This window comes from Neovison vison, chromosome 11 (assembly GCF_020171115.1).
Source record: "Neovison vison isolate M4711 chromosome 11, ASM_NN_V1, whole genome shotgun sequence".
Classification (NCBI taxonomy): Eukaryota; Metazoa; Chordata; class Mammalia; order Carnivora; family Mustelidae; genus Neogale; species Neogale vison.
Genome location: NC_058101.1, coordinates 149,671,095 through 149,693,992, shown reverse-complemented (window position 1 = coordinate 149,693,992; position 22,898 = coordinate 149,671,095). Strand labels below are relative to the sequence as shown.

General features: G+C 50.6%; 1 protein-coding gene across 3 annotated transcripts in view; it reads right to left on the bottom strand.

Moving 5' to 3' along the window:
- The window catches only part of DPYSL2 (dihydropyrimidinase like 2), a 125,704-nt gene that overhangs the window by 5,595 nt on the left and 97,211 nt on the right, over window positions 1–22,898 (bottom strand). For all 3 annotated transcript variants that reach the window (XM_044224968.1, XM_044224969.1, XM_044224970.1), the window contains exons 4-11: window positions 22,273–22,437; window positions 19,833–19,894; window positions 19,263–19,343; window positions 18,628–18,696; window positions 13,491–13,611; window positions 4,806–4,962; window positions 4,183–4,324; window positions 1,991–2,161 (exon numbers count right to left, since the gene is read on the bottom strand). In XM_044224968.1, coding sequence (XP_044080903.1) covers window positions 1,991–2,161; window positions 4,183–4,324; window positions 4,806–4,962; window positions 13,491–13,611; window positions 18,628–18,696; window positions 19,263–19,343; window positions 19,833–19,894; window positions 22,273–22,437 — 968 coding nt within the window. The remainder of the gene's footprint in view (window positions 1–1,990; window positions 2,162–4,182; window positions 4,325–4,805; window positions 4,963–13,490; window positions 13,612–18,627; window positions 18,697–19,262; window positions 19,344–19,832; window positions 19,895–22,272; window positions 22,438–22,898) is intronic.

The following is a 22,898-nucleotide window of genomic DNA, read 5'->3' as shown; positions in this document are numbered from 1 at the left end:
CAGCACGGTACTTGGCACAGACCAGGCATTTAGGAAATGTCCAGTCATCCACGGTCTGGTTTTTTTTCTACTTTCCTTTCAAAATAGAATTGCAAGCTCTTTAATGACAGAGCCATCACAACACGCCTAGGCTGACTTTAATTGCCCGTAAATGACAGATCACAAATGACTAAAAGCCATTTTGTAAAAATGGGAAGAACCAGCCCCATGAATCTACGTCACTTAAAACTAACAAACGAACAAGCCCAATGGTTGGCTCACAGCTCAGAGAATACAGAACCGACCCGCCCCTCTGCCAAACCGCAAAGCAGTGAGGCTGCGTTGCTCACCAGGTATAGACAATTTGAACCTACATCCAACCCTGGGGCTCCCTAAAATGACTCATCTGGCTGGATGCCTGAAAAGCCCAAGCAGACGCTTCTAGCAACAGACTCAGTAATAGTTAGCTCTAGTAATAGTTAGCTAAATGCTACAAATTAAAGCTAATTAGCCCAGTAGTATGAAACAGCGTATTACGCTGGGAAACCCTCTCATTTGTATTTTCCCGGATGATTAATGCTGCACAAATGTGTTTAGTGTGGACTCTCTGAATCAGTCAGGTGAGGACAGATCAGAGGCACTTCTCTTACATGGGGCTGCCTGGAAGTAGAGGCAGGGCAGTGCTATCACTCCAGGAAAGTTTGGGAGTGATGCGTGAGTGGCAGACTCTGTCTCCTCAAATCCTCTCTCCCTCACAGCCTCTCTCCTGCCACGGTAAGGGCTCCATATGCACACCCCTTAGCTAAGTCATCCACAGCTTAAATAATAAGCCCCGTTCACCCATCCCCTCTGCAGAACGGACTGCCAGGGAAGGGAAGCATTGTCTCCGTCTAAGCCTGCCCAAGAGGCTGCATGTGTGGTCTGCTAGGGAAGAACTCTGGGCAATTGGGGGGTTCTAGTTCTGGTTCTACCACAAAATAGCCATGTAACAGCAGACTGGTCACATAAGCTCTCAAAGCTTCCGTTTCCTATCTTTCCACTAAGCAACTGTGGTCATGGCGCCATCTCTTTACTGAGAAGGCCCCATGAAGAGTAAATGAGACAGTGTTGTTAATGCATATGAACAGGTATGTTCACTGGGCAGGACCCTAGGAGTGCTGCCCGCTAAGGCCATTCTAGATCCCAAAAAGGTATTGATCTAAGTTACACGTAGATGTAGCTGTAACACTATGCTGGGAAGCTAAGCCAGCCAGCAGGGAGGGAGGGGAAAAGTCAACTCAAAGTTCATTCCTTTAAGACCAAAAGAACATCTTGTCATTGAGGGGTTTTGTCTAGAATACTGACATGAGAAAGCAGTGGCTTAAAGGAATAGAAGTGCCCAATGGGCATTTGAATATTTGCTGTGGGTCCACTGTGGCAGGCACTGCCATGAAAGGTCCTGCCCTCCACCATTAAAATGGGGCAGTGCCCGGGGTGCCTGGGTGGCTCAGTGGGTTAAAGCCTCTGTCTTCGGCTCAAGTCATGATCTCAGGGTCCTGGGATCAAGCCCTACATCAGGCTCTCTGCTCAGCAAGGAGCCTGCTTCCCCCTCACTTTCTCTGCCTGCCTCTTTGCCTACTTGTAATCTCTGTCTATCAAATAAAGAAAATCTTAAAAAAAAAAAAAAAAAAAAGCAGGTGAAAGTACCTTGTTAAAAAATAGGGCAGTGCCTGACTTCTAGAAGCTTCTGACATTTGGCATGACTTTGGAGGCTCTGAAGGTCTATAGACAGAGAGCTCTTCCTATAAAGAACTCCAAAATGCTGAGAAGAGGAATAGTCTTACTGTCCTGACCAAAGAGAAGAAGATAGCTTTTTTTTTCTTCCCCTTCGGCAAATTACAAGTTATAATATACCCTGGGAAAAAGTTCATTCCTATCACAGCAAGCTCTTTCTGGGGACTCTCCCTCCCTCAGTCCCTTTCTGGGACTCTAATTCGTTCGGGATTGGGTCCATGCAGTTAACAGGACTTACGCTGTTGTGGGTCTTGGCAGAGATGGTTTTAACACTGTCGGGGTCCCAGATGACCAGGTCAGCATCAGATCCCACAGCAATGCGGCCTTTCCGAGGGTAAAGGTTGAAGACTTTGGCTGCATTGGTGCTGGTCACGGCCACAAACTGGTTCTCGTCCATCTTCCCAGTGACCTGAAGAGTACGACACACACATACACCCCAAAAGCAAGTTAAAAAGCTGAGGGGTGGAACACTCCTTAGCAAAAGCAGGAACACGCATTAGATCCACACAACAATTTGGATGGATGCTAAGGGCATTGTGCAGAGTGAAAGAACCAATCTCAAAAGGCCACAGACCACACGGCTTTATTTCTAGCCCACTCTCAAAATAACGAAGTTACGGAGATGGAGGACAAACAAGGGACGAGGTGGGGATTCCTCCAGGGGCTGGGGGTCAGTGTCACTAGCACAGGGCAGCAAAAGAGGGGGGTCTTCGTGGCGATGGACGAAATCTGGGTCCTGACTGTGGAGGTGGTTGCATGACCCTACATATGGTAAAATGACACAGAACCACATGTGAACACTGCAACACTGTCACTCTGTGGGCTTGGGTGTGGTGTCATAATAATGCATCGGTGAGACCGGATGAAGGGTAGACAGGACCCCTCTGTCTTCTCTTTGTTAACTTCCTCTGAATCTATAATTATTTCAAAATAAAAAGTTAAGAAAAAAAAACTGAGGCACGGGCTCTTCAGAAAACATTGCTTGGCTGGAAACACTGGTCTTTTCAGCAGCCCTCGGCTTCCAGTCTGGCCCAGCCAGAGGTCCTAGGCCGGTGTCTGGCTGTCCGTGGCATCCCGTAGGGGCCAGCCCCAGTCTTCTCACAGCCTTCCCTGCAGCTCCTCATCTCTACCACTTGTCTTCCTCTTCCCTTCAGATAGAGACTCTGAGGAAATGACGGCCTGTTTCTGAGGTAAGGAGCCCGCTCTGAAGCCCGTAGAAAAATGAGCAAAGGAAACGAGCACGTATCAAGAGAAAGAAAGACAAATGTCAAATTAAGGACACGAAAAAGAAATTCACTGTAATCAGTAACTGAAGAATTAAGTGCAAATTCGCCAGCCAGATCAGTAAGACTTCTGTTTTGCTGGTGATAACCAATTTGGGCCTAGTGGCAGAAGTCGGCATAAACAGCCTCAAAAATATACATACCCTCTGACCCACGAATAACACTTCTAGAAAATTCACCTACAAGCATCATTAAAGATCTGTCCAAGGATGTGTATACAAGATGTTCGTCCCAGTTAAAAAAAAAAATCAGAAAACAATATGAACATTCAAAGAATGATGAATGAATTATACTCCAGCATTAAGATGGAAACTGCTGCTACCAAAGGTCAAGTTCTTCAGGTACATTTAAGGAAGTGGTGATATTTTCAGGATACCCTGTTTCATAAAACAGGCCACAGAACAGTATAGATGATGCCAGTGTTACTCACCCACTCACGCACACACATATCTCACACACACGGGTGCTCTTGCACTGGCAAAAACCGGAAGGACATTTGTCAAAAATGTTCATTGCAGTTATCTGAAAGATGTGTGATGAGGGGTTTTTACTCCCTTCCCTGCTCTTTCTGGAATAAGGATATTTTGTTTCCATATCTAAAGAAATCCTTAAGAACCAGAAAAACCTGTTGTGTTACTACGTTTTAAAACACTGCAAATCAGAGCCCAAAGGACCCCCGAAAGGTTGGTGGACATTCAAAACAAGCCCGTCAGACGCCAGCAGTGGGCAGAAAGGCTAACTCCAGAGAGCCCGAAGAGACAGTTTTAAGGAAACGGAGCCCATTTCCCAGAGTGGAAGATTGCCTGAGACCGGTCACCAGGTTGCTAAAAAAGTGTTTTCCTGAGTGATCAAAAAAATCCTTATTTTAAAGAGTCTCTGGGTTGGTTTTGTTTTTGTTTTTGTTTTTGTTTTCCAGTCTCCACTGACCCAGAGGACAACGATAATAAATACATATGTAATATTTAGGAGGAAATGACCTCTAAGGAGCTGTCTGGGATTCCCAAACTAGAAAAATACTGTCACACAAGTACCAGCTTCTAGAATTCTCTCCACTGCCATTTCAAGGCCTCTGTGAGACCTACAACCGTGAGACAAGGAGGCAGGGGCAAGCTGACATCAGTCCACGAGCAAGGCCCCTGCTCCTTACCACAGCCTTATCCCAGATGACAGACATCCGCTCCTCGGTGCCATTGGTGCCTTCAGGGATCAGCGTGAAGTTGTCCTTCCCCACAGCCTTCTGGGCAGTGTTGAATGTACAGTGGGCACTGCCAGTGACCTGCAGATCTCCGCTGGAAGGAAAACACACAGCCAGCTTTTAACTAATCCTTGACATCCAGTCACCCTTGGACAGATTTTTTTTTTAATTTGCCGAACCACCAGAAGTTTCTGAACTAGCCTATCCTCCCCACTCAGGAGACAGGACATGGAGGAGGAAGCAACCCGGTCCTGAAGCTTCATTATAACACTGCTGTGTATCTAAATCCCTTCCGTGAGGTATCTAATCTCTGGGTGTTGCAGCACCATACTGGAAGCCTTCTGATACCTCTCCTCGCTGGTTGACTTTCAAGATGGCACAGGTTTTATCTGGATTTTCCCCGCAGAACAACGTCAGTGTGATAATGCCCTGTTCCCGCTCTGCAATCTGAATTTTGAGAACAAAGGTCTCTCTGTGTGTGAGTCTGCTTCTGCCCACCAGGCTGTACCCTGATGGGTCAGCCAGTCTGGGGAGAGGCTGGGAATGGGGAGCGTGACCGGGTCACCAAGACTCACCAGGACAGCAAGGAGTTCAGAAAGTCCGGAGTGGTCGGGTCAGGGCTCAGGGGCGGGGAGGTGACAAAAGCAGCGGCCTTGGCCCAGTTCTTGCTCCAGTAGTGGGAGCCATCAGTCCCCAAGCTAGCAGTGATGGGCTCACCATACACCACGGTTCCTGACAAACAGAAAGACAAGGCTGAGTGCTCACGATTAAGTGCAGGAAGGAAACCCCCCTGGTGGGAATCACTGCTGGCCCGGCTGCGGTCTGCGGGCTCTTGCCATCCCCTCCAAGGAGGCACCAGTGCCCTCTTGCAGGTGAGGACGCTAATGGCCAGACAGCCCCACCAGCCGAAGTCACCACCCAAAGTGTGCTCCCCAAGACTCCTCCTTTGGGCCCCACTCTTCTACCTCTAAAACTGCTGATTCCCATGTCTACTAACAACCTCCTGCTCAACCAAGCACAGTCCCAAATGCCATCCAGACTTTCTCATTGGGGCCATCCATGGGACCATCCCTCCACCTCAAGGTGAACCTCACAGCTCACAAAACACTTCTCGGCTCTCCCAACACTGCCCCACTGCCTCCCTTTGCACTGCCCCCCTTTGCACTGCCCATTCTGACTCTGGGGCTGAGCGAGGAAGTTAGACCTGAGACCAGTGGGCTAAAACACTTGGGAACCTGTCTACAGCGCCGCGGGTGGGTCCAAGAGACAAAGTGGATCCCTGAATCACTACATGAGGGCCACTGTCCCTGAGAGCCAGCAAAGGCACAGCCGACTTGGCAAGACTGAGAAATGAGGGACCCTGCACAGTTACACTGCCGAAATGTTAGTGTTTCCAGAAGCTTGGTCTAACTTAATACATCATCAGAGAACGTCAAATCGTGTCCTCCTCTCTGTTCCAGTGCAAGCCAGAAAATCAGGAGTCCCAAAGCCACTGAATGCCAGTGCTTCAACACCTTAAATACATCCTTCCCTGGTCACCCCACATTCCTTCCCTTCCAGCAGGCCTTCTTCCTTGCTCCTGGCTCATTCTGATGCAGCCTCCCAATCACAGCTCATATTTGCTTTTGCTTTCTCCAAGTTCTTCCACACCCCCCTGCTCATTCCCTGTGACACTTTCAGTGTGATCTTCCCACACCATTCTCTTTTCATAAACTCCTCCTAAGCAGCCCTCCTGCCTTTAAGAATTGAAACAAACTTTCCAAGGAAGCATCTAATGCCCTTCCTTATCCAGCTTCGTATCAAAGTTCACCCATTCCTCAGCACTCTCCACAACCCAACAGGGTCCTCACCTCCAATAATCCAATCATCACCCAATTTTGAATTTTCTGGTTCTCCACATGATGGGACAATTCCTAAGAAAAGGAGTTTGCCTGCACACAGTAGGCACTCAATAAATGTGTTTCACACTGATGAAAGGACATAATCGAGGGCATCAGCGCTGGAATGTGACCTCAGCCAGCCTTAACCACCATGAGGAATGCACCTCTCCTTGCCTCCTCCCTTCGTACACATGGCTGACCCACCCCCACAGCAACCCCCACAGGGTTCCCCCTTCTCCAAACACAAGGCCCTCAAGGCCAAACACTTCCCAGTCAGGAATGCACCTCCTTTCCTCTCCCCAGCCTCTTCCAAGGACTTTTCTCTTGATAATACACCATAACACCCTCCCTGCTACTCAAGCCTCAGGAATTTCAGAGGAGCAGCTCTCCAGCTGGGGGAGCATAGCTGGCCTGAGGAAATCAGTAACAATCCCAGGCAGGAGGGCCCACGGGCTACAGAACCCAGAGGAAAGCCTCACACAGCAGGCAACTCCCCAGGCAGAACAGGGCCAAAGCTCAGAATCACACAAAAGCCTCCTGAGTTCCTGATCCACTCAAAGCCTCCCAGGCAGGATTTGGTCTCGAGGAGCCAGCTGGGTAGCTGCACAAACGGCTCCAGCTCACCCCGAAGTGGAAGAACATTGCACAATGAGAAGGCCTTAGCTGCGGCCAGCACCATTTTTAAACGCAGATGGCCAAGCAGACCAACGCTGGGCCCTGGGCTCTCATGGGACCTCCAGCTCCCAGCTTTTGGTTTGCACATTCAGCCGGACCTTCTGACCCAGCCGGGTCTGGAGGTCCCACTACTGCCTGAGCACAGAGGGGAGGTCTCTGCCAGTCATTAGGGAACCAAAGGATCCCACCCTAAAGGTTTCCCGGTTCTGTGGACATGAATAGGTTCGAGAGAGAGGAACGCTCAGAGAACAAGAGTGGTCAGACCTTCTTTGAAAAATCCATGGGCAAGCATAAACATTTTCCGGTAACTTGTTCTTGCGCTTCCTCTCCCTGAAACTTTTGTACAAGGGGCATCTGGTTCCTGTAACACCTCCTGGATGCCACAACTGTGAGTGCCCTCAACCACCGTGGCCCTTCTGTGAAGTACAAATCAGGCTGGGGAGTCGAGTCCCATCCTCTCTGTGCACAGGAACTCGCAGTTCCCCACAAAGGGGTGAACCCAGCCAGCAGCCCCCCAGCAAGCCCAGCACAGGGTCAGAGCTCCAAGGCCATCGCACTCCAGAACCTGCCTCCTGAGACTGAGGACGAGCAGGACACCTGGCCCAGGGCCGAGCTAAGATGGGGATCCTGGAGAAGGAGGGAGGCATCTTGTGGTTCATGTCTGTTCTGGCCTGTTCACTTCAGAGGTCCTTGCTGGCTCTCGGTTGATTTCTTTTCTTCAGCCCCCAAATGCAGGGCAGGAGTTAAACCATCCTGTAGGGGACCTCCACCTCCAGGGAGATGTGGGACCACCAGTACGGGGCTCCACCCCTCTGTCCTAATGGCTGCCCAGTCCCTTCCCAGGGCACCTCTCCCATTTTATAAACCCTATATGGAAGGGAGCCGTGGATGAGCTTTTGGACCTCCACCAGGCCACAGACCCCACTAAAGTGCGTGCCACAGAGAACTCCCAATAATAATAAACCATGAAATAAGCTGAAATTGCCTTCACGCACTGCTCCAAACACACTGCTGACTCTTCCTTGGCAGCAGTTAGACCCTCGTGATTTTCTTCTCCAGGCAAAGTCTGAACTGAAGGATGTGACCCCAAGCCAGCCTCTGGCAGGCCCTCTAGCACGGACGGGAACTGTAAGGCCCTGACGGTGGTGTTTGTTCACCAGGAGCCCAGGGCCTGAGTGCATCCGTGGAGAACAAATGCGAGGCTGGGGTTTAGAAGTGTTTGACAGCTCCCGGCTCTGACAGTTAGGTCATTTCGCATGAACGAGAAGCAGGAGGACAAATCCAGAGTGCAAACAATGGGAAATCACATATGTGTATTTCAAAAAGCAGCCACGAAAGCACAGTAAGAAATCAACTGGGGGGGGGGAGCTGGTGGCTCAGTGGGTTAAAGCCTCTGCCTTTGGCTCAGGTCATGATCCCAGGGTCCTGGGATAGAGCACCGCATCCATCGGGCTCTCTGCTCAGCAGGGAGCCTGCTTCCTCCTCTCTCTCTGCCTGCTTCTCTACCTACTTGTGATCTCTGTCAAATAAATTAAAAAAAAAATCTTAAAAAAAAAAAAATCGACAGGGACACACACACACACACACACACACACAAAGCCACTCTCCCTCTCCTCTCAGAGAGCCCACAGCCAGAATTCAACAGCCTAGGGGCTCTCCACGGATAACCAGCACTACCAGTCCATGGCGTGTTGGGTCAACAGAGATGCACAAAATATCACCACTGGATTCCCCTATCAAATATGTCTCAGAAGAGGCTAAGTTTGGGTTGACCATGGATTTGATTCCTTAGAACATTTCTGTCAAACTGAGTTTAACAAGAGTGGCTGGTTCTTCCTAATGACACTGGGCAAAGTGGGGAAAGAAAAGGATGAGTCCAGCGATTCAGACTCCCGGCCCGAGTATTACAGAAATGACACAAAAGTTTCCACATCTGCCCTTATCTCCGGCAGTCTCAGAGTTCAGATGGCTGGAAACCAACCCCAGAGTCTCATCCTGCAAGTGGCTACACAACAACACAGCACTAACTCCCAGCCTGGCAACGGCCCTGACTGGGAAGGAAGTCCGCCTCTAGACAGCCTTGGGCTCGGGCCGCGACCTCGAATCTTCAGAGTCTGTGGGCCTGCCTGGGTTCAGACCTCACAGCACCCACAACCCTGAGAGCCTCTTGCTTCAGACCAGTCTGCTTCTCTCTCCCCCTCTTCCCCTGCCCCTCATTCTCTCTCTCTCCTTCCTTCCCTCTCTTCCCCTGCCCTCCCTGCCTCTCCATATACATGTTTGGGCTCTGTTTCTCTGAAGAGCCCTATCCCAGTTTTTGGTGAGACTTTATGACATCCACAAGCCAACCCATATGTCAACATCATTAAGTTGTGAATTAACTTAATGCTAAGGCTTCATCCCCAAGTTGGGGTGGTCCTCACGGGCCCCACGAACACAAGTTTCTCACGACGCTGGAGTCATTCCGATTGACCCACAGGGCATAGGAAGTTTTGGTTCCAGCTTGGGTTCCCAGGGTTTAACATGCCTCAGCAGTCACCAGATGTTCTGAACATTTCCGCCTCTGAGTTACAGGGGTGGGGTGAGGAGGAGGATGGAGAAAGACGTCTGTCAGATGAGGTTATCAGGCACAGCTGACACACTACCATTCCTACACAGAAGGCACCAGCAGCCACGCTAGATTCCATTTGTGGACAAAGCGGAGTCTGAGGGAGCCATTTCTAGAGAAATCCCCACCCTGGACCCTCAATGAAAAAAGGTGGCCAGGCGTCTGGAACCATGGGCTGGATGACCTGGGGCAAGATATTTACTTTCTGCATTTTAACTTCTCTTCCACGAAATGAGCCTACTGAATTGACCAGTGTCTAAGTTCTTCTGAAGAGGAAAAACTGCCCCAAATATTTTTTTCCAGGCTGTGTCTTCATTTCCTTATCTGCAGAATGGGGTGGATGGTACGTAGTCCTGCTGATGGGCACAGCATAGAGGAACAGCCCAAATGACGCCATCTCTCCGGGAGATAAAAGGATGGCAGGTAGTTGCGCTGGGTCTAGTGCACATAAAATATCTTCTCACTTACGGTCATCTCCCATCCTCACTAGCCCATATACCTCCTGTCTCAGACTTAGGACCAGCAGCCTTCTAGGTGGAGAAGCACATGGGCATTAAGAAGACATAAAATCATGGTCTTTCAACCGCTCCCACTGTAGAGAAATGCTGAGTCCCCTTATGTAGCCTGATCTCCCTGAGACAGGTGGGGTGTGTCTGTAAACAGTGGCCCCTTCCTCTGTGTGTTCTAACCATACCTGGCGTGCAACTGAGCATTTCCCAGTATGACTTTCTATTCAAGTGTCCCACCCCAACAAGCGAAGGAGCTGAGGGCTGGGACCATGTCTCGCCTCCAATGCAAAAGCCTGCAAGATCACATAATAAAAGTTTGCCAAATAAATGAAGATTTCATCTATCCATTTTACAGATGAAGACAAGGAACAGCAGAAAACTGGCAGTGCCTTACCACCTGCCAGTGGGGACCGGAAGAACGCACCTGAACTAGAATCCTTAGCAGAAAACCCCTAGCCTGGATCAGCGGCATCCTTGCTATCCTTCCAACCAACCCTTTCCTCTTTGACCATGAGAACAGTGGGGAGTTATTATAAACGTCTGTACGCCTATCACCTCTGTTAGGTGCCATCTTCACCCTACAAGATAAGTCACTCTCGCTACCCCCTGCCCTCGCAGAAAATGAGATCTAGTGATGGTATGGGAGCTGCCTGGCTTCACATCCTCATGCATGCGAGCTGGGATTTGATCCAGGACAGGACACACTGATCCCAGAGCGCAAATGTGTAATAAAACCTTATCCTATTTCCTTCTTGGTTGTTTGGGAATCTTTACTTCTGTATTACACACAACTCTACTAGGTGACAAGCTCAAGTTTCTTTTTTTTTAAAGATTTTATTTATTTATTTGACAGACAGAGATCACCAGTAGGCAGAGAGGCAGGCAGATAGAGAGGGGGAAGCAGGCTCCCTGCTGAGCAGAGAGCCCGGTGTGGGGCTTGATCCCAGGACCACAGGATCATGACCTAAGCTGAAGGCAGAGGCTTTAAACCCACTGAGCCACCCAGGCATCCCACAAGCTCAAGTTTCTACCAGGTTTGTCAAGAAACAAAACCCCAATGGGGACACCTGGGTGGCTCAGTCAGTTAAACATCTGCCTTCAGCTCAGGTCATGATTCTGAGGTCCTGGGATAGAGACCACATCGGGCTCCCTGCTCTGCGGGGAGCCTGCTTCTCCTTCTCCCTCTGCCTGCTACTCCCCCTGGTTGTATACTCCCTCTCTCTGTGTCAAATAAATAAAATCTTCAAAAAAAAAAAAAAAAGAAAGAAAGAAAGAAACTAAACCCCAACACATACCAGCACTGCTCATTTAAAAATAATCTCAAAACATGAAGGTAACTCAGCTACTCGTGTGGCTCTTCAGGCCTGAAGTCAGGCACCTGACAATCAAGCCCAATCCTACCACACACTAGCTCTGAGCTTCGGTTTACTCAGCTGCAAAGTAAACCAAAGCACAAAAATTCCTGCCTGGGCTGCCTCCCAAAGTTGTTATGATGAAGTTCCAACAAGACGGAAAGAGCTGTAAGAGCCCACAAGCAAGCAAGGATCTCTAATTCTTGCTCTTTAGCACACAAATGCACCAGAAATTCCCTTCTGGCAGCTCAGCCCCAAGGAAAGCAAAGGGTTCCACAGACTACAGAAGGTCGGTTGGAATGCAAAAGCCACCGCAGGAACCATGTTGGAGGCACCACACTGAGGACTCACAGGTGGAAGGTTCTGGAACAGACCAAAGTAGTCCCTTCTTAGTGCTCATTGCCCAATACACACACAGGGTCAAAGTCCAAAAGATGACAGAGGGACTCATCAGGCACTAAGGTGAGAGTATTAGAGCGGGGCTGGACTTTGCAGTAACATACTCCATCTCTCCTTTTCAAATAAGGAAACTGAGGCACGGGAAGGAGAAGCCCCTGAGCTGCCCACCAAGCTGGCTCACAGGCCAGCACTCTGAGCCCCAGATCAGGGCTGGCGCCAGCCACCAAAACCAAGTTCTCAGAGACTGACTCCTCCACCCTCCTATTTGGACAAGTGAAAAGTCTGAATCAGAAAGCAGGTTCTCGGGTTTTCCATTCTGTTAAATGGAACGTTAAATTATATTAAAATTATGTTAAAATGCCCTACGCCCTATGCCCCAGGAGACTCTTAACTCCTTGCTTATTATCATCATCTGGGTACAGCATGGTTCCTAAAATAACTAAAGCTACCCACTCACTTCCTCTTTCCAGACACCGTGCCAACTGTCCCCATGTTCCGTGGAAGCAGTGGTTCTGTGATCAGTGTTGGGGGCTGAGGCTGAAGCAAACATGTGCCCAGAAAGACAAAGGGCCCAGGCGAGGGAGGGTCACTGACAGAGATCATCCACAGCAGCTTCCAGAAAACAACTCCACGCTGATTCTGAGTGGATGCCTTACACCAGTGACTGTCGCTTTACTTCGAAAAGGCAATTCCTACTAGCAGCCAGGAGAGGGCAGGTGTCCAGGAGGATAGGAACACAGCAACCATGTGTGGCCAAGCCTACGGGCAGAGGCCCCGGGGAGAGCTCCAAGGAGCCCGGGCAGGGAACTGCTGGGTCCGTCTGGAAGCCATCATCTCTGGGGACAAGCTGACTCAGTGGTCATTGAGCAATCTGTTCTAGGACTCACACCAAGTCACCCACCATTGAAGGACTTCTACGGTCCTTCTGCATGCGATCACATCCCACAGAAAACTGGAAACAGAAGCATAAAGGTCACACCGCTCCCTTCTTGGCAGAGAAAGAAAAACACAGAGATAAAGGGACAGAAAGAGAGAAAGAGAGAGACCAGGAGAAAGCCAGACAAAGATCAGGAGAGAAATGATGAGGCCAGGACATGCACCCTCACAAACCAGGCGCCACTGGGCTGTCCGCAAACCTGGACTCCCAAGTGCAGGACACATGGATGGTGTGAGGACTCAAAACCATGGCAGATGACAGGAGAGGTCTCTTGCATTCATAACGTATAAGGGGTGCCACGGACCAATCTTTGGAAGCAGCAAAGGAGGCTGTACTTAGTCAACTAGCTCCCAAGAACCTTCTCAATGGGCTCCCTAGTGCCAGCCTCAGCCCCGAATAGGTCAATATAATTTACAAGGGAGCGACTCAAGCACCCAGAGAACTAGACATGAGGAGGGCCCAGGGGCAAAACGCTCTGCCCTACGCCCTCACAACACTGTCTTACTCACCCGGGCAGAAATCACTACCAGCCACAGAGCAGGGACTCATTTTGCAATAGAATGCTCTCCAGAAGGACTCTGGGGCAGATGGACACGGACGCCATCTGCGTGCCTAGTTTATGGAGACTGCATCGAGTCAAGGCCAACTTGTCTATGGGAGCGAGGGCGGGAGGGAAATGTGCCCACCCACCCACTCTTTGTGCGCGGCTTTAAATAGACGGTGACCAGGCTGCCGCAGTGGAACAGACGGAGAAACTGGAGCTCCCCGCCTCGCTCGGTGGTAATTAGGTTAATGCTGGAACGTGAGGAACACAGCCCACTTGGCACGCAGGTCTGGAAAAGGAGCCGCCTGCCTCCCTCGCGAACCTGCCCTCAGTCAGGCAGCCGGTAAGGCAACACTCACCCTTTTTCCGGGCCTGGGCGATGACTTCGGCCGCACTCTTGCTCATCACCTTGGTGACGTACAGGGGGCAGTTGGTCTGGTTGGCGATGGTAATCGAGCGGTTCACGGCTTCGGCCTCCACCTGCAGAGGAGCACGTGGATGTGAGAGCTGTGCCCCGTCTGCACCCTCAACCCACCAAGGGAGGCCGAGAGGAAGGAGAGGCTGCCACCCCGTCCTCAGGGTTGTGCCCTGAGCATCACAGGGGGGGGATGGGACTTTCCCAGGGTCACTCAAAACGGGTGGGTGTAAATGATGGGGCAATTCCTTCCGAGAGCCTGTGAGTGAGAGGCTGGAAGGCCAGCCGGGAGCTGATAAGAAATGCAGACTCTCCGGCCCTTCCCGGAACCAGCGGATCAGTAACTCTGGGGATGGGACCCAGAATGTGGGTTTTAAGAGCTCTAGGTGATTTTTAATGCTTGCTCCTCTGAGAAAAGCACCGGGCACGGATAGGGATTGCCCCCAAGTCAGTGCCTTCCTTCCAGCTGCAGGGTCTTGAGTCAAGCCATCCAGGGATGAGATTTTTGTGCTGGGCTTCTATCTGACACCCACAAATGGGACCCAAGGAGCAATGTGACCTCACAGGGTTCTGGGAGCAGGCAGATTTGCGGCAAGCCATGGTCTTCAGTATGGGTAACATGTCCGTGGCTGCACAGGCTGGTATGACCCTCAGTGCGGGATGGGAGAGCTGTTCCAATTCACGATTCCTTTAACTTGATGCTTCAATGAATAGTAACCCAGAGACCCCAAGTGATTACTGCTGACTACCTGGCCAAGTAAGACTACTGAGCGCAAGGTATACCCTACAGATATATGTGTTAGAACGGACAAGTGCAGAGCCCGTACAATGGTAGAATGATGGCTCTCAAAAAGCCTTTTGTTCCCTCCCTAAATCCTGGCAGAAGCTGTGACTTCAACACCTCACACCAAGGGGTTGGGTTGAACTCAGATTTTTTGTATCTTCTGTGCCCCACCCCCAAGAGTTCCCAGTGTAGTGCCTGGTACACAGCGGTCACCCCAAAATGTTTACTGAGCAAATAAATTACTGTATTGTATGTTAACAGTTAAAGCGAGCTGCTACTTTTCCTAAGAGGTAGCTGAGCTCCTAACTGAATTATCTTAGCCAACCAAGCTTCTACAGGAGCTGGACTAAGAGCTGAAGTTCTACAATGGCGTTAACTGGTAATCTAATTTCATAAACGAAGACAACTTCATTCACGTTGGCCCTTTCGGGCATCAGCTATGTAAAGAGAAAGGCCTCAAAATTCAACGGCAAACCAAATGGCTCTTGCAAAAGCTCATTAAACCTCCAAATGTTTTTAATTCCTGGAATAGCTGAGCCACCCGCCCTCCTTCTCCCTGACTCCAGTTACAAAAGAAGTGCCTCTGGCCAGGGGCAGCACAGAGGAGGGACGGCCGGAATCTCTGAGGTCACTTCAAGAGTCCACAGTGTGAAGCGCAGAAAGGACTTCTCTAGAAGCCTCACGGCTTCCCAGGGGCGCCAGTGACTAACCCAACTAATGGGCCCAACACCAACACTTCTGAAAGTGAACAGAGGCACTATTAATAACGGCATGGGAGCAACGGGCACGGGCTGGGACTGTCCTGGGTGAACTGGAATGTGAAATCACACCAACAAGGAAGTAAATGGAGCGAAAGTGCCAGTTCTATGGGGGCCTGCAGGATGGGCATCCCGGGGCCCTGTGTGGATTTGCTCATCCTCCGTGAGGGGAGCTCTGACCCCTCCCCCGCCACAGCACATGCCCCAGTGAGGGCACAGGCCTGACTACAAGGTTACCTCATGCAAAGAGGTCACTTAAACCCCAAGTCTCTGGGTTCCTTCCAGAACCATCAAGGGATCCACATTTACCCTTCTGTGTGTACCTGTGCATACCCCTTACACGCAGTGAATGGATTTAAATAACACCCACTTGAAATATTGTGAAAATACTATTACAGCTCAAATAATTTTTTTTTAAAAATTGTGTTTATCTCAGTAGAGTTATCAAGGGGTTGGAGAGGTCATCCAGCCTTGCTGATTTTTTAAGGTCAGGCACCCCAAGATCCAGAGAGGACAGCCACTCGCCTAGGAACACACAACAGCATCGGTATGCACCAGACAACCAGAATACACAGCAGCGTCTGTACACCACGCACCCCCGCACGCCCGTCCTCCTTGTCTCATACCCCAGTCGCACTTTGGACAGGGCCCAGCTGGAAAGCTCCCTTCTCTGGGAATGGTATTTTGTCCCTGTCACCCTCATCCCTGCGCCTCCCACTTTCTTCCCTGATGCCAGTCTTCCTGCCCAGAGCCCATCACAGTCTGCCCTCCCTAGTTACTCTCCACCTGTCTCTTCCTCCCCATCTCAGCCTCAATCCCCTCCACGTTTGTCTTGCTGTCTCAGCAGGCCCGGTCATTATGCACACGGGGCACCCTGGGCGGCCAGGCCGTTTCTAGATTTCCACATCCCCGGTGGTGTCTCCTCTCCATCTTCCCAGCTGGGCCTGGGGAGAACCGAGCCAAGTTAACCATCACGATGTGGCGACAGGGCACGACATGGGAAGGAAGGACGTGTTCATATGAGGTCAACGGCTGCCGGTGGTAAACGGGCTGGATCTCCCTCACTGCCCTGCCCAGCTCAAGCTCCTGCTCTCTTCTCTTTTTTATTCACAGAGGGTCTAACACACGACAGATGCCCAGCAACAAACAGAAAAGTCATCACAGGAGCTGCAGGAGAAGGTGGCGGCTCATGCCCGTTGGCTCAAGGGGCTGTCCTTAAGGGTGCATCTGCTCAGGGGAAGAACCAAATGCTGGGGCGGAGAGGGAGCCTCTGATCAGCTAAGAAGCAGGGGACCCTGGAAAGCATCCACTACAGCCTTTTGTGAGACAACAGGGTGATGCCCAAAAGCCCAGAGCTCCTCAAACTGGAGCACTCCAAACCTGCCAGTCCCCAAAGGAGGCCTCATAATCCACGGTTGGGGATGCAGAAATTCTCCACGCAACAACTGCTACAAGGGAAACCTCCTGTGTCTGATCGTGGAAGTACGGGTTTGATTTAGTGGTCAAAAGAGCAACGAGAACAACTCTCCTCCAATAGCTTTTGCCCATTTCACAAACCCTGGGCTTGCATCTTCTGTTTAAGTCTGCAGGGATCTGGGGATACTAGGACAGACAGAAGGAAAAACCAAAGCAAGCCCCCAGGAAGGCTCTTACAAGTTCAACAAGATTCTGGCTCTCAGAAGTAGCTTCGTGAAACAAGGTAAGTGGCACTGGCTCTTCTCAGAGGGCAACATCTCCTCCCCCACCTGCAACTAGGACAACTGGACAAAGGGGAGAGCACACTTTCTGAGCCAGGTGTCATCACTGGTTACAGGGGCTCACGGGCTTTATAGTGAGCTGGGGCTCCTGAGTGTGTGTTTGTGTGCACATGCACACACAGGTGCATGCGTGCAAACATGCAAGGGCAAGCATTCCCAGTATGCATGTATACATGTGTACACGTGTGTGTATGTTACATGTACACACTAGTGTACAAAGCCAGCCTTGGGTACTCTGAGCATCAGCTACGGGGATTATCACCCTCTCTCTCCGATCAGCTCCTCCCCAAGTCCCTGTCCACCAGCCCCAGCGACAGAACGCACAGGGGCCACAAGAGTCACTTTCAACCTCCCTCACCCATGTGCCAGCCCCAGCTCAGCCCTTCGGCTTTCTAGCGTACGTGGAAGGTTGGATGGTGTGACAGGAACCCTAAGGCCTGGAGCGGGACCGGACAGTACTGGAAATGTCACGGTTTCTGTCCTTCAGCTGACAAGAGGAGGGTGTCCTGAGGGCCACAGATGGTGCCAAAGGTGCCCTGGTGTGTGTGTATGTCTGTGGCTCTGTCTCTATGTGTGTGTCTGTCTGTTTCTGTTTGTGTGAATGCGCATGTGCAGGAAGAAGGGCAGGACAAGGAAATACAAATCCTGTGTGTGTGCAGGACATTCCAAGGGCCTCCTCCCCCTTCTCTTTTTCCGGCCTCTTTCTGACTTTCTTTCTCCTTTTCCAGCCTCACTTCTTCCCCAAAGTCAGAGGAAAAAAGCTATAGATAGTCTGCCCTCCCACCCCAACCCGGACAATCTTGATGGCACCTTTGGACTCCAAACCCTTACAAATCTATCTTCTTCTTAGGGGGAGCCAGTGGCCCCTGCACCACAGGTCAGAAACTGAACCCTTCCCACGGCCAGAGGGAACCTCCCGTTCTCAAGCTCTGTGCTTTGCGGGCACTGGTCCCATTCATACTCCTCTGATCAAGCATGTCCTTCCACCTGTTGCCATAAGGAAAAATCCTACTGTTAAAGCCAACAGCCAGCTCCTTGAGGACTGTCATTGCCTGTCACTTCTCTCTTGTAAGAAGAGTCTGTTCGTTTCCATGAGACACCCAGCATTCTCTTCGTTGAGAGCTGACCAGGTCCACAAAAGCCTGATCTCCACGGAGCCTTTCATCAAGGAGCCGATTTCCAAAAAGGTCACAGATTTTAAGTTTAGAAAAACAGATTCCCCAGTATGTATGATGTGAGTACCTCCCTTCTGTCTCACAAGCCTAACCATCCAAGACAGTGACTCTCAGCCTGTGTGCTCCTGCTCTGTGATCCCTCCAGGTCTGGAAGACTGTCTGCCCCTCTCTGCTGATACCCCGCCCAGACCTACCATGGAAAAACTGACAATTCTCCTTATGCCCTTTAGCAATTCAGAAGAGCTTTTAGATCCCCATGACGACGTCCTGGAGATGGTGAGATTCTGGAGGCCCCAGATTATGAACCACGAAACCCACATTGCAGGAGGCTAATAAGAAGCTGTTTGTGTCTACCCAAGAAAGGATGTGGTGGCTCAGAGACACAAGGGAGAGCCTCCAGGCTAAACAACCCCCACTGCTCTCCTCTACAGCTCAGGCGAGGACCTCACACTGCCTACGTAGACACCCACACATGTAACCTCTGACTTCTCAGAGGGCCCAAATTCAGATCCTGAGAAGCCCCAGTCTCGACGGGAAGTGGGTTCTATGTGGTTCTGGCAGCCCTCAGGGGATACTGAGTCACGTGTCCCATTCAACAGATGTTCACCTCCTCAGGCCGGCTCAGCACATGACCCTCGGGGCCCGTGATGCCCAGATCCAGGATCCTCTGCTGTTCCTGCAAGGTTGGAAGAAAGCCAGGCCATCAGTGAGAGCTGGACTGCACATGGGTCTGATGGCTAGAGATCTCTGACCCAAAAAGTTACTCAGGCAAGATAAAAAAACAACCCTGCTAACCACTCAGCCCTCATCCCAGGACCTCGGGAATAGAAGGGCTCACTACACTGTCCCCAGCCCTACCTGAGCTCCCAAGTGTGTTCAGCTCTTCCCCTGGGATGCTGAAACCCCATGTGTGCCCAGCCCTAGGCCACAGTGTCAAATGTCTGTGTGGGGTCACCCATGCCACCCATCCCGCCCACCCCAGAGGCAGCTCCGTGCTAGCACCGGGAGAAATGGCTCCTCTGTGGAAAGGGAACAGGCGGAGAGTCCCGTAAAACACAGGAAGGTGCGTGTCACCAACATCCGTGCTGCCAGTGAGACTGCCAGCCCCGGGCCCTAGAATAGTGGCACCGGGTCACCCTGCTTTTTCCTCCTTGCAGCTGGGCTACAGAGTGCCTTCCCTTTCCTGAGCCCGCCGCTCGCCCTGCAGGTCACGAAGACAGCACGAGGAGGAAAGCGCCGTACCTCTGCAATGATGTCACCGTTCTCTGCGTGGACTTGAGCGATCGCACCGATATCCCGAATCACGCTCAGGACTTCATAGATCTGGAGGGGAGAACAGAGACAGGGGTTTCCATCTCCCCGTTTACAAGCACAGCCACGCCCCTGCCAGTCACAGGAGTCAGAAACAGCACCCATGGCTGCTCCTACTCAAGCCAGCTCTCTTGACAAGCCCCAAGGTCAAGGCTTCTGGCCCCCCATGGCAGAGCAGGACCACTCAGGAATCAAGAGGCAGCATGACCTAAAGGACGGAGAGTAGGCGAGGCTCATGGAGGACACCTCTGGGCCATGTTGTCCCAAAGAGGGAGCTCCAAGGCCTACTCCAGAGCCTGGCGGAACACCAGTCCTGGGGGGAGACCAGGACACTGGGGTCATACTCTCCCTAAAGGTAAAGTTACCCCAGGGCCCTCATCCACTAGTCATTCCCACAAAGCTAAGGGACATACATACACTGGAGGCAGCTTCCAAGACAACAGCATTGGCCCCCATGTACTAAATGCCCGTGAGCTTGGGCAGAAAACCTACTTTCCTTACCTGGGAATCAGTTAGCTGGAAGCGATCCTTGAAAGCCATGTACACGAGGAAGGAATTTACCCCTAGTGGATAGACAAAATAGAGGCAGAAATGTGACTTTAATGCATAAACCAAATAATCCAGAAGCAAGTAAGAAAGATAGGATACAGTGCCATATGTGCATATAGAGAGAGACAAAGAGAGGAAGGACAGGAGAGAGAGACACAGAGACAGAGCAGAGAAACAAGGATAAAGCACATGAGGTAAAACATAAAGAGTTGGTAAAAACAAAAAACAAAAAAACTAAGACTGGGGTGCAAAAGTGCTTTTTAGTATCCTGACAGTTCTTCTCTAAGTTTATTGAAACTGGAAGTTGCCTGCTTTGTATACCCAGCCAGATACACAGTGCTGTTACTCACAACAGCCAAAGGGCAGAAGTGTCCACTGACAGATGAATGGATACACGAAATGTCATCCAGCCATACAACAGGACGGAAATCCTGTCACATGGATGAACCCTGAGGACATGATGCGAAGGAAAATATGCCGCTCATTAAAGGACAGACATGCAGGACTCCATTAATATGTCAAACTTACAGAGACAGAGAATTGGGCTTTACCAGGGGCTAGAGGAGGGCGCAGGGGTGAGGGGTTGGGGTTTGTGTTTAACAGGTGCGGAGTTCCTGTTTGGAAAGATTAAAAGTTCTGGGGATGGAGAGTATAATGATTGCCCACTGGACTGTACATTTAAAAGTGACTCAGATGGTAAAATTTAGGTTATGCTGTATTTTACCACAATTTAAAAAATTAAAAAATAAAAGCTGCCCTCAACTGTCAGGACTTTAAGAACACAAATGAGAAGATTCAGGGGGATGAAGATCTGTAATAAATGCCTCGTCTTTGGTAAATAAACTACTTCAAGTTGATTTTTTAGAAACCTTTTAAGTAAGAAAGGGTCCAATAAGCCCATGTCGCAATTCTCACCCTGGCATTTCAGAGTCCTTGTCACCGAGGCACCAGACCAGACATCCCTGTCCCACATCCATCACAAACATAAACCACTGCACTGACAACCTTCTAGTCCTGGAGCTTAATTCATGCCACCTGGGGTGCTGGACGCTGCCCCAGGTTCAATGGCTCGGGACATCCCAACCTTTCTCTCCTGCCAGGCAACAGTTGCTATGGTAACCCTCCTGGCTGATCTGAAGTCAATTTACTTTCAGTATGGAACGTTAAACCCCCTGCAGCCTCAGTATTCTCAGAAATAAGAAAGGTCAAGGGTGACCTATTTTCTTTTAGGTGGGATCTTCATACCAGAAAGAATCTTAGGATATCTAGTCCAATACTCTCATGTGAGAGATTTTTTTTTAATTGAGACTTAAAAAATTTAAGTTAATTCCTCAAGGTCATAGTAGTCCAGACTTGCATTCTGGGTGTTTTCTGCCACGTTTATGGATACCTGCCATAACTGTGCCTGGAGATTTCCCTCCTGCTATTTTACTCACAGCTCATGGTACTTCTGAGCTTAGAAGTCTTGGAACGTGAGAGCAACAGGTACATCTCTGACAGTTAAGATCCAGTGAGGTCACATGTCACCCCAGGAGTCTAGCCTATAGCCAAGCTCAAGAGGGCCCCAGCAGATCATGGGACTTGGCGATAACACCCGAACTCCCGAGGTTCCTTTGGACAAAACGGTCCCAGAGGTACCTTGAGGTAGTTCCCATTCCTCCAGCCTCCCCGTGAATCTTCCAGGGCCCAAACTCTGGAATCCTACTCCCTAAAATAGTCCTATGGAATAAAAAAGAACTTGGAGACCTGAGTGGCTCAGGTAGTAACATGGCTGAGTCTTGGTTTTGGCTCAGGTCATGATCTCAGGGTCATGAAATCAAGCCCTGCATCGGGCTCTGCGCTCCGAGGGGAGTCCACTTGACATTCTATCTCGCCTTCTACCCCTCCTCCTGCCACTCTCACTTCCTCTAAAATACATAAATAAATCTTTGTTTAAAAAAGAAAGAAAGAAAGACTGTTCAGGTTGTCCCAGAGCCTCCTCACCTTCAAATCTTATCCTGGTCTTATGGGTCTGTACAAAGAGCTTGCCTGAGTCCCCCACTCAGCGTCCTGGGCCCCCGCCCCATGACTGCCCAAATCCTTGGCCTCAACTCTGCAACCTGGCTGGGTGCAGTTTCCTCAAGCCAGTAAGCTGTGAGCAGCTGTTCCATAAGAACCAGTCCCCATGGTGAGGCTCAAGTTCTCATGTCCACAGAAGCTTCTGCTACTGCACTGGATATGGTCACCTCCAGTGGGCCCTCGCTGCAGCCCAATCCTCTCTCCTGGCAGATGAGGAGGTGAGGCACAAAAGGAATCTGCTAGCGAGATTCACAGAGCAATCCTTCACAGAGCTGCACCAGTTCAGGCACCAAAGGGGGACTCTCCCCAGATCCCACTGGTCAGCACAACCTACCGTGGTCCTTCACCAGGGCCTCCATCTCCTCCTGGATGCCCTTATGCCACTCAGTGATATCCACGTGCAGAGAGTAGTCACAGCACGACTTGCTGTCAGCCCATTCCCTCCACTGGTCGAAGGCTGCCAGCAGGCTTGTCCCGGGCTCAGGCACGACATGGTCAACTAGAAAAGAAGAGACACTGGTCGTCACCAACAGAAGTCTCGAGGGCCAATGTCAGCAGCTGTTTTCCCATTGCAACCTTGAACAAGGCTCCTTGGGTTCAAAATCGAGATGGTGATCTCTATAACCAGCTTCTAAGAATCACCCGAAAACAGCGGACTCCCCAAGAGGAAGAAAGCAGAAACTTGGCATGGTGTGCGTGATTACCCTGGTAAAACCACGCAGGCACTGCCCAGATCTGATCACCCAGCTCAAAGGCCCTGAAAGCACGTACCTCGGACACATTTCACAGACAATGAGTCCTTATGGACAATGGCAGTGTCAAATGGCCGGCCAGAGCTGCCAGCCCTTTTCGTGTGTTGATAGCTGCCAGTGAGACGTCCCCACCAGACGGCAAGGAACTTGAAGATGCTGGACCACAGCCATGCAGACTGGGGCTTTTAAAGGTTCCCGGCATATCCAA